The 12,062-nt window shown below is 36.9% G+C and overlaps 1 protein-coding gene across 1 annotated transcript in view; it reads right to left on the reverse strand.

The window, feature by feature from the left end:
* Window positions 1-420: 420 nt before the first annotated feature.
* SLC44A1 (solute carrier family 44 member 1) overlaps window positions 421-12,062 on the reverse strand; it is a 65,347-nt gene continuing 53,705 nt past the window's right edge. The window contains exons 10-16 of the mRNA XM_059834024.1: window positions 10,765-10,930; window positions 7,434-7,590; window positions 7,096-7,179; window positions 5,895-6,032; window positions 4,318-4,554; window positions 2,685-2,765; window positions 421-444 (exon numbers count right to left, since the gene is read on the reverse strand). Of these exons, the coding sequence (XP_059690007.1) occupies window positions 421-444; window positions 2,685-2,765; window positions 4,318-4,554; window positions 5,895-6,032; window positions 7,096-7,179; window positions 7,434-7,590; window positions 10,765-10,930 (887 nt within the window). The remainder of the gene's footprint in view (window positions 445-2,684; window positions 2,766-4,317; window positions 4,555-5,894; window positions 6,033-7,095; window positions 7,180-7,433; window positions 7,591-10,764; window positions 10,931-12,062) is intronic.

Here is a 12,062-nt window from a genome sequence, read left to right on the forward strand (position 1 = left end):
AGGTTTTCCTTACATGTAACTGTTCTGAATTTAATGCAAATTTAAACATACTAAACAAGTAAAACTCTCAGCAGATTAGCAGTGTCATGGGAAATCTGTCTCTAAACCCAGTCATCATTTCAAATTATCTTTACAATGATATCTCCTCCAGACTGTAAAATATCAAGCAGATAAGAATCAACTTTTCCATGACCACAATGAATACTTTTAAAAATGGAACAATGATAAAGCTGCTTGTAAAAGCCACCCGTATGAAGAGTACATGTTTCACAAAAATAATTGTTAAAAAAAGTATTAAATCCCTGTTCCTTTTCTCTGATTTTGGCTGTTTATTTTTTTATATATATATATATATGTATGTATATATGTATATATATACTGTTTTGGAATGTCAATGGGTTCCAATATGGCTGGCTAGTTTCAAGATGAACTTGCTCCAGAGGCCTAGAAAACAAAGTCATACAGCACAGTCTTAGACAAATGCCAAAGACAAGGAGAAACTGAGTCAAAGGGGTCACTGGAAACCATAGAGAAAGAAGTGTGAAAAGTTTCTCTTTTTTTCCTTGTGCCTTGATACAAGAACAGAAGGTCTTAAATGTTTCCTCATCTCTGCTATTAATACCTATTTAAAACACCACTGCACTTAGGGCATTTCACTTTTAGAACTAATTGTCATGTCTAAGAAATATCAGCATTTCAAGGAGACTGAAACAAAATAGTAAAGACACTATTTTTTAAAAAAGAAAAAAAAAAGAAAAATTAATCTGATTTCCAAGCACCTAATTTTGGGACTACAGGCACTACTACTACAGAATAGGCTTATGAATGGTCCTATTCCAGATGTAACTGAGGCATTTATTAATGCTTTGGGGAAAGGTATCAGAAATTTCATGGAGGTAACAGCTGTGCCCCATCCTTGTCAGGAAGTGAGATCCTAATATTTCAGAACCTATTCAACTGGAGCTGAACGCCCCAAAATGAATGACCACTTGAGAAAACAAGGCCCAGTCAGTTCCAAACAAGACTATCACATGAGCAGCAGAACTGGGAGTAATTCAGCAGGTGACATTCAGGCTGAGCCCAAGTGCTCAGCACCTTCTCCAGCAGTCCTAGGAGGACTTTCAGCCAGCGGCATGCTCAAGCAGCTAGAGTCAAGTCCCTAAAAGAACAAGACCACCCTTGACTTGCAAGTATTTAGTTTGCCCTTTTAGAAGGGGTGATGAATAAAGGTTTTAACATCCAAGCTTTAGGCAGTCAAGTACAAAAGTCTGAGTAGCGGTCTGTACTAGCACTGACAAGAGCATGAGTGGAAAACCAATTAAGGTAAACCAGTTGTTTGAATTAGAGGTTAACATAATACATTTTTGGACTGATTTTTTTTGTGCGTGTGACTAGAGGGTTTGCAAACGCAATTCTCAATCATTTTAAAGGCAGCTTTACATTGCCAGTGTTTAGACCACTCTGAAAATCCCAACATTAGTGTCTGTTTGAACAGCTAGAATTACTCCCAGAAGAAAATAAGTGAGCACAGAATTAGTTTTTTAGATGTATAAACACAGCAGCATTTAGGTATAAGCAAATCTAGAAACTGCTATGCTATAATGAAATAGCAAAACACGCAAAGCTACACATCTATCCAGTCTACAGCCGGAACCCATTCCAGCTAGGTCAAAAAGTGCTCATGCAACATGGCTTCACATACATAATTTTGAAAAATTTCTCCTGTTAGCATACACTTATTTAGGTTCCATTAGGTTAAAAAATTGTCCCCATGGTAAAGAACTGCATCAGGCCCCAAATATTCTGAGAAAGTAATGATGGAAAAATATTTTATTTCACAAAGTCATATTGCACGATGACAAGTCATACCTTGCCCAGCCTGGGTCTCCATCATATGATCTCAGTTCTCCACCTTCCAAACTCATCCTCCTATCTGTTATCTGTACCACGTATAGCTGTTCTTTATTCCAGGCTACTCAGACATGCAATGCCTTCCTAACAGGCACACCATAAGTAAAACAGGCTGCAAAAGCATAAATGATGCATTGTTCACTGTCTGTGTATCTGACAGTGCGAGATGGAAAGAGCACACAAGAGACAAGCAACATAAGTTGTTGGCAATAAAAACAAACGACTGGGAGAAATGTCATTTGAGCAGGTTGAAAGGAATCACTGTATCCAATTCCTTGGCACTGTATAAAATAATTTGGTGAGAGCTTTAAATGCCTGGTCCTACTTTGCAACAATGGATGTGCTCAGTAGTGTTCTTCAGGCTTTTACAGTGAACGTAAGATGGACAAAAATTGTTCAGTTCGGGACTGAAAAGAGGATTAAAGTCAGAATAGCCCAATGAATTCCAGAGTCATCTTATTTTGAGAGTACTCAGCAGCTGGGGCTGTTCGTGTATACCACATAGCATGCATACTAATCCTAATGAAATGATACTGCATTTGTGTTGTATGACACAGTTCCTTTCATCTTACTTTTACAGGAGATGGTCTCAGCTGTGACAAAAACTCTGCCATCCAAGTGATAGGCAAGCTCACAAACAGAAAAAGCAGAACATCTTGAGTGATACAGAGAACAAAAACTTCTCCTGAAGAAGTGCAGTCAGTAAAGACAAAGAGGGAGAAGAAGTAAAAGTGAAACTCTTGGAGGATCGCCACCTCCTCATCTGCACCTACCATTGGTTTTAGCTCTCTGCCCTCAGCTCCACCTCCCCGGCCAGCTTCTTTCATAGATTTCCTACTATTCTCCACAAACTCCTGAAAAATAGTAATAAAGTGAAAAGTTGAAAAGTGCTTCTTAGAGCAGACTCCGAATATTAAATCTCAATGCAAAACTTCAAGATGTAACTGCTCAAAATATCAACACAACTTGCTCCTCCCACTTCCCTTGGTCAGACTTGTCCACAAAGTACCAAAAAAGCCTGCCAAATAGCCACAAGGGTCTCCCTCATTTAATTCTGGAAACCAAACAGGTATTTGCCTTGCGTGCTATTACAACTTTCACATTTACCACACAATGCTTTCCTTTATGGGGAAGGCAGGTAGTAGAGTGGTTGTCAAAAAAACCCAGAGATCCGAGATATTACATCCTATCCTGTGAAGTGTGTGTAATGTTAGAACTCCGTTAAACAGAGGCACTTGGACATAATTACTTGCAAGATCTTGTTGATTTTCCTACCTTCCCTCAATTCAAACTCTTAAATTTTTCACCAGATCAGAATCACCTATTCAAAGATTAGCAAAGGTGCTAATTCCATTTTAGGTAATTTTTTCTCTTACAGGCAAGCATTCTGTTGCAAATTTCAGTAAAATTTAGCTGCTAGTGTTTTCTGATATTGACTGTTCACTAGAGAAACCCACGATGCTTTTATGATTCATCTGTGCTCTCTTCTGTGACAGCATGCTGCATTTTACTCTTACTCTGTGCTAAAAAGCAACTCATCAGCTACTGTTTCAGTTATTATATACTCTAGATTCTGCAGTGGTTTACCAAAAATTTAACATTAAATTCGTGACATGTTTTTCCAACAAGTAATGAGAAAAAAAAATTATGCTAAGAAGTCATGAGAGTCTTCCTCTAGCCTACAAATTTGGGTATGTTTTACAGGAACATATTCTATGGCTGCCACTTAAAAACATCAAGCAAATTACCTACTCAACAATAAACTGGATGGGTTGAGGAGCAGAATTTTTACATGGTCGCTAGCTAGAGTGAACAGGGAATAAGAATAACAAATAAGAACGAAATTGAGCAAAGGGCCTTGACATAGCATCTAGGCTCCAGGACAGAACATAGTATCTGTTGTTTATGTGACTGAGAAGGAAAGTCTGGTTCCTGTCTCTCTGAAAGAAGAAAAACTCCAATGTGGTCACTATCTGTGTGTGGGGTAGAATACTCTGATACTTTTTCTATTCCATGTTCCAAGAGAGGTCCTTCTTAGGAAAGTGCAAAAAAAAAAAAAAAGCCTTTACCCCTTGTTTTGCTTCTTTCCATTCTGCAGTGCTTCTTTCCATTCTGCAGTGTATCATTTACAAGAAATGATACCCGATGTTATGATTCTGCAAGAGAACTGCTCATCTCACAGCCAGCATATAGAAGCCAATACCAGTGACATCAAGGGAGGGAAGCATCATTACTTATCTGATGCTCATCAGACTACACTGCTGATCAAGCCATGAACAAAACAGCAAGGTAACCCAGGTAAAAAAAAAATACAGTATTAAACTCAGCTAGTGAGTTCACTCCACTCTCAAAATACCCATCTTACGAAACCATATTCTTAGCCTTAGAGAGCAAGGGGAAACTTACCATGAGAACTTTATCCATGTAGAATTCCCTCCCAGGGCTCCCATCATTGTATTTTGTATCGATGGCAAAACATAAGAAAAGGACATCAACGACCATTTCATAAATGGAAAGGAAGCAGTGAGCAACCAGGAATGCAAAGAGGCAGACAATGATGAGTGGCAGCACCCAGATGGTATAATCTCGTTGGTAATTCAGCAACATAATCCCGGCCAAACCTGTACTGCAGACAATCAGGACCTGAGGAAGAAAACAGAAGACAACTCTAATGGCAGAAGCCTTTTGATTTTTTTGTTTTGCTTTGGTTTTTTTAACCTATGTGCTTCTTGCTCTGCCAGGGCTTGAACTAGGGGTTACAGATGCTAGGACTAATGACATCTTTACCTCCTGTATTCCCCATATCCCTGAGTGTAAATGACATGGGGAGAGGGAGGGCGGAAGACAGGTCTTGGGGGGATGGTAAGTTTTTCATTTTGCTGGCGGAAACAACTTCCAGGCTTGTCTTATCTCCGTCTCATCTCCACCCAGGAAAAGTAAATCAGAATTCATGTGAGGCACTTCATGTAACAGTCTCCACAGAACTACACTATGCGTGAGGCCCTAACAGATACTTCACAGAATCACTGGGTACCAGTTTGGTCTTTGGGAATAACAAAAGGACTAAACCAATTGTTGTGGCCACTAAACATCTTTAAGATTTCTGAATCTATTATTATGAACTGCAGCTAAACATGAAATTGTAAAATAGGTCAGCTTTACTGTATTATGAAACTACTGGGTTGCACCAATACAGGAGACAGGCTGGCAGCCTAGCACTGTTTTAGCTGATACTATTTTTTATATGCTGCACTGTTCATGTCAACATTTCTGTCACCTGTGCATTTCTCTAATAATTTGAAAGACATCTTTTCAGGGACATGTTTCCTAGCATCTTTCAGACACCTCCATAAAACCACATTGTGTAATTGCATGGTCTCCCAAGCACCTATATCTTCATTATGTGTTTATTTCTTCTCACATCTTATTGACTTAATTACTGGATTAGAAGTTCAGCCCACTGTACTCTGACTTAATAAAAGTAAAGGAATGTAATGAGGAAGACAGATCAGTCCAAGGTGGCAGTTCCTCATAGCAGGCTCCTGTACTACCTTCCAGTCCAATTTTGTCATAAATCATGATCAATAACGTGCCAATTTTCAACATAAACCTGGAGAGCCCTTACTAAACAGAATTTAGAGGAAATGCTTCCTTTCCTTACAATTCTAGGTTTTAGCCACAAAACCAATCAAAAACTCCAATCTTCTAATAATCACTTCTCTTGACACCATAAAAATAAATTCATGCAAAAGGTGTCATCATCTTCAGCTATTCCTTTCTGATCACTTTTACTTAACATAAGTGGGTCATCTGTTTATTCTCTCTATCCTGGACAATCCCTTCCTGATACGATGCAGCTAGATGTGATGAAGCGCACGCTAAGAAAAAGGAATTTGAAGGCCTTTTGCATCTGGGGTGCAAGCCATTGCTAAGGAGAGCTTGCTACTATGTAGGTCAGTAACAACTGTATACAGCAGACATACCTTTCCTAGAAACAGCATAAAATCCCCAACTGTGTTTATGGCAGCCACTCGCAAAGCATTTTCCACTAGAATAACAAAGGCATCCTTTGCTGAGGTGCAGAAGTTGGTGCTGTTGATAGCTGTGGCTGTATATGCATTCTGGGAAAAACAGATTGAAGATTTACTCATGGAATAATCCGGTATTTCAGATGGGGGGGCGGGGGGGAGGGGGGAGAAGGGGGAGAAGATATGGCTTCTGAATAAGTCACTTAAGTCATACGATGTTAATGAACAAAGATTCCCTTGAGAGTTGTTGAATCAAGGAGTATGTACCAGCTAAAAGAAGTTTATATGAGGTAGAGAATTACTATTCTTCTCCTACCTTGCTCATCATTTACGCACTAACATGTTTATTCCAAAAAACTAATTAAACAGAATTTGCAATTTCTCTGCAGGAGGAGGTGAGCAGTGGCATAACTACAGCAATTAAGTAGTTAGAAAAAATATTCTGGAAATATAAAAGACTGAGAGTCATACAAGCCCACCAAAATAATTTCTAGATACTTCACTAGACTGCATTCAAAGTTAGCCAGGACAATTTTCAAGGATTATAGTGGTTTTTTTTTTAAATGCTGCCTTCTTATTATTTTTATATTTCCACAAGTAAAAAAATGAACAGTGAAAGGGATATTAAAGAGATATTTAGAGATGTACTTAACAGAGGTGGAACCGCAGGTCAATAAAATCTCTTTTGCAAAGGGGTCTGACCAGCTAGCATGTCATGACTTGCAACTCTTTTCCCACTTTGTAGATGATGACGACAATTTGATGTTATGTACAGTTTGTCAATTGTGTGAACCTTGAATAAATATGACAGCTGGAACATCTTCATTCTCTTTTCACAATAAACATATTTAGAAACTCAGATGTAGTTTGATAGAATGCACATAAGGAGGAACATCTCCAACCACTAAACAAACTGTTATAAAGTTGAGATACCGTGTTCACAAAGATGAATACCAGCTATTTTTCGCCTTTACAAGGTAAACAAAGACTAACGTAGTGATTTGCAGTGTAATTTCAGTAATGGAGACAAGACTGAAGTACCTTCATTGAAGTTCAGTTCCAAAGTATGATACCTTATGTGTAAGACTCAGACTGCATTCTGGGAATCACATATATTATCAGCCCTTACACAAAACTTGAATAGTGAAAATCTTACCTGATTTAAGTAGGTCAGGCACTTTTCTAGACACCAAAGGCAGCAGATGCAGGCTTTGAGCATACAGCGAGCACAAGCATTTTCCTAGGAAAGCAAAGAATGTGGGAAAACAAAGATAAAGAGTGAAAACAACAGATCTTAAGAAAAAACCCATGCCTTTGTGGTTCAATAACTGATACTCAGCGTGGTAACTTAAGCAGTCCGTCTCAGTCCCACTGTCCTTTAAAGTCCAAATATTCCAAAACAAGACTTCCAGCCCCCACACAGATTAAATTAAATTAGCTGTAAACACGTCAGGCATTGAGTTTCAGTAAGAAAATGGAATATATTTCTCTTACTTTTCCTTTGAGTTGTGTATGAATATACATAAGAATCATTCGTGGTATCTTCACTAGTGTGATAATGAAAGACCCCTTTGCCACCGTTCCTAAGTGGTAACAAACAAGACGATTAACTGACGCCAGAATAGGAGTAAATGGCAGATTCCTCTTCTCCCTGTTGAAACGAGAAAAAGAATAAAGTAGAATGATCAATATGTATTTAGTATTATCTAGAAATACTACAATTTCTCAATAAACTAATGTGCAAAAGGAATGTATTATCCTTATACTACCTTTCAGTATATATTGTTCACTCCACACTGACAGTCTGCGCAAGTCACAGTTTTGGCCCTAATGCAGTAATGGGAGTAGGATAAGGAATTAGTATGTCTTAAGGGTAGTCTTACTAGCAGTTGGCTGCATTACCGCTGTCACCAACCAGCAGTTTCTATAAAACTACATTCGATGGTGTGCAATTCAAAACCTTCCAAAAAAGTGAGAAACAAAGCTAACATTTTTTCAGTTGGACTACTGAAAACCTTGCCTTCCCCATCTCTCCTGTTCTGCTGGAGGTCTTTGTGGAGACTTTGGAGAGGATATTACTATGTTATTTATTAGGTAAATTCTTTTCTCAGATGATTTGCATTTCTGATTTAGCTACTATATCTTCAAGGAACTAAGTATTAAGCCTTAAAACAACTTATTTTATTGTAAAATAGCTAGAATATTTTTAATCTGTCAGATGAATACTCACTTTCACAGTTTTGAAGCAATTCCCTCTTAAAGTTTTTATTTGTATTTCCTACCAAGGAAGCCACTTCTGTTTCTCTCTCAAAGAACAGCTTTATTTAACATTTAAATAATGGCTTTTCTTTTTTCTTAGAAATATGAACATAATACTAAGCATATTAAAGGAACAAGTGCTAACATTTCAAACATAAAATATCTCCTCAGCTTGGGAGAAAGTTCTTTTCATGTGATCTCATTCAAAAAGATAAAAAAGTAGCATCTTCACTCCATGAAACTAACATCTGCATAACTTAATCCTCAGCTGTTAATGATTAAAATAGGTTTACCCTGTATTTTCTTCCAATTAACTTTTAGAGCTCAGGTGCAGGAAGGCAAATTCTATTCCCTTTTGGGCACAATCACATAAAAGGTCGGATCCTTACACTCAGGCAACCCAACCACTTCCTTCTTTTGAGGTAAATGTAGCTGTGGGCAGCGTCTGTAATGCAGAACACCTTGTCTGTTATTGCCTGAGTTGAAAGGAATTCTTCCAGCTAAGGTGAATGAATGGTGAACATATATAAAACATTTCTCCATAGATAACTTAATTTGCTGTGGAAAGCTGCTAATAGGCAAAATAATGGGGAAGTCCAAATTAATGCCTTTTCCTTTCTTACCAAGTCACCTTTCAGATTAGAACTGTACCTTAAAATGCAGAAAAGGATAACAGTTGCAAGAAATGGGTACTTACTAACCTAAAATAAAATTCCTTTTATGGAATGACAGGGTTCAGTTAAAATAAAAATGATTCACCCTTAGGTGATAGAAAATACATAAACTTACAGATGAAGCATACACATTGCTAAGTGATCTATTTCAATGCAAAGTTATCCTCTCTCTTCTGTATTTTCCTAGTTCATTACTCAATCTAGTTTAATTATTCACAAGATTACATCCCTGTAACATCTTGTAGTAACTTCACAGATGTATTTCATTGGTATACTGGAAGACTTCATTAATAACAGAATTTCTGTCAGCACAGTAAATTAATTCCTTGCCTTTGATATTGTTTTAAAGACTAAGGCAGATAAAGAGTCAAATGTGATTCAGATAACAGTCTCAATTAAAAAGACAAACCAACTAAATGTTTGTGATCTGAATCATGCACTTGAAAAATTTCTGCATGCATTATTTAAACCCCCATTTTTTTAACAGATTCTTAAAAGCACATGGCAAGAATAGAGTGTGGCTGCTGTATATCATTAGAAATTTTTATATACAGTATTCTTCATATGAAAGGCTAAAAACACATATCAAAAACCACTAGCTGAACTAGATATGTATTTAGGATACTTCTTGGGGACAGCATCACTCCAACATCTTGGTTTTCCTTTCTGAAGTAAACCGCCACTGCTAAGTATCTTGTCAACATCCTCTAGTCATGCTGCTCTTTATCCAGAGGAGTTGTATTTATATTGTTTGGTAAAAACTTTGAGAACATCTGAAATAAAATTACTCATCTAGTTCTTGAACAATGATGTGGCAGGTTTTTTTGGGGGAGCAGGGTAGGGTTTGAAGAAATGTCATCCTAGATCTAGTAGTTCGTGATACATGTGGAGAAGCTTCATTAAACTATACTTTTATAAAACAGGTATTAGTGTACTTGCTTCTTCTCCTTTACAAAAATATTGCCATAGTTCTGCTCTACATACCAAAATGTAATACTTAAGATCACTGAAGTACCATTTATTCTCATGAAATACTAACAAAGCACCTGATATCACTTTTTTCTGAAAAATCTGGGTCCTAAAATGGTAAACCAGAACTTTGATTTTCACTTATTTAAGGTAACTGTTAAGCAATTGTAATTTCAGAAAAATTTTCAAATACTAGAGACTAAAACCCCAAAGGTAAGTTTGTGATTCTGAAATCAGTTTCTTTTCTCTGTGAAGCAAAATTCTTGTGCCTGAAGGTTGGTAAAACCATTGCTTAAGAAGGCAATACTAATTATTGAATAGCTAGCAGATACATGCAGACTAGCCAGTGTAAAGCATACCCTGACACACAACTTAGTACACAAATATAGCAATGAAATATGGAGCTTTAATGTACACATATTTTATATCACTTTTTATTTGGACATGATCTGGTCAGAATCTACATGTAAATGATGACTCTAATAACACCTTAAGTAATCTTGTGTAAGAAAGGTTAATGAAGCACTGTAAGTAATTTAAAGGGCACTGTTTTGCAATTAAAATAATAATCAATTGCTTTCAATATTTTTTTATCTCTACCAAGCTCATCAGCATTAATTATTACCATTACAGATGATCTTCCAGGTGCATTCTGCTTTGTAAACAATCATCCATGCCCATACAATGTGCACAGGTTACAAGGCAAACAAGACTTCAAGTTCTAAATATCAAGAATACCATCTATAATCAGCAAAACAGATTATTTTAGGACTTGACATGATTTAGAAAGAGTCAATACAATTCAACTGCTCTCCAGCTTTCAGGACAGGAGCAAGTATTCTCCCCAAAAGCTGTGTCCCTCATTATTTCTGCTAATTACATTTCTAGGCTGCTCACAGTAGAGCTGTCTAAGTTGTACTCACCTTGTGAAATAGTATGTCACAACAGCCCCTGCTACGGTCATCTGCTGACAGGCTAGGATAAACTCGCTGATCCAGATCAGTCCCACTACATGGTACCACCACATGTATTTCAAAGGGCCTACCATCCGAAATTCAACAAATCCTTCTTCATTTGGGACAGGACTACCTAGAAGTAAATGAAGGGAAAAAAGGAGATGGTGCTTACATCAACTCAGAAAGAAGGAAGCATACAGGTTAGCAGTTCATAACTGTCTACAGCAGAAATCCTATAGCTTCTACTAACACTACTAAATGTGATGTTTAGGAAGATTGTTCATAAGCTTTTGAGACAATGAGTATAATGGCATTTAAAAAAAACACTGAAAAAGCATTCTGAGTGTACTCAAAATACTGCAACACTTCTTTTAATTTATAGCCACATATTGAAAATTTCCAGAACTAACCAACACCAAGTAGCAAAAATTCTTACACTTAAACATAATAGAAGCCTGCCTTAGTCATTCTTAATTTCAGTCTGCTGCTCTGTTGATATTATTCATACAGTCAGAATCAATATTAAACTTCATAGCTCCTTACACCTGGATGTCAACATTAACAATCACTTTTGTTTTCCTTATGGTAAGTCTTTGTGCATGTATGTTGACAATATTTGTCACTTTAAAGGTATTTACAGACATAAGGAGCAGCTTTAGAGATTCTAAACATATGATTTCATACAATCAGAAATCCACTGACTCTTTACCTCATCTGAATAGCGATATCTTGTGATGAGACTGACAGCACATGTTAGAACCCTCCTACAATAAGCTCTGTTTTAATGTGTTAACCCACATTGAGATGTTTCATCTTATACAACAGTTATGTGAACAGCTGATGAGATTCAGAAAAATACTGAAAGTAACATCATGTGTATAAAATGCTTACCTTGAAAACCATTGTTTAGACTTAGCATTGATAGTACCTCCTCCCCCTTCTTAGCTATGCTTTTACACTTATATAAAAAAATTATTGTTTCTTTTGAATAAATTGAACTATCAAAATAATTTTAGTTTTAGGGAATAAGCTCTTCATAAGTGTAGGCTTCTTCTCATATACTGATAATGTACACTTTTTCAGTTCTCCTGGTCTGGACTGAAAAGATCTGGCCCTAGTTGCACAAAGATTTTGTTTAACAGATATCAGTGAAGATATTGAGTGCATATAAAGCTAAAAGCATAAATTAGTCTTTGCAGAATCAAGGTCAATCAAATAGTTCTGTCAGAAAAATATGGTATCAGCCTAAATCCTGCTACAAATTT

The sequence above is a fragment of the Gavia stellata genome, chromosome Z (assembly GCF_030936135.1).
Source record: "Gavia stellata isolate bGavSte3 chromosome Z, bGavSte3.hap2, whole genome shotgun sequence".
Classification (NCBI taxonomy): Eukaryota; Metazoa; Chordata; class Aves; order Gaviiformes; family Gaviidae; genus Gavia; species Gavia stellata.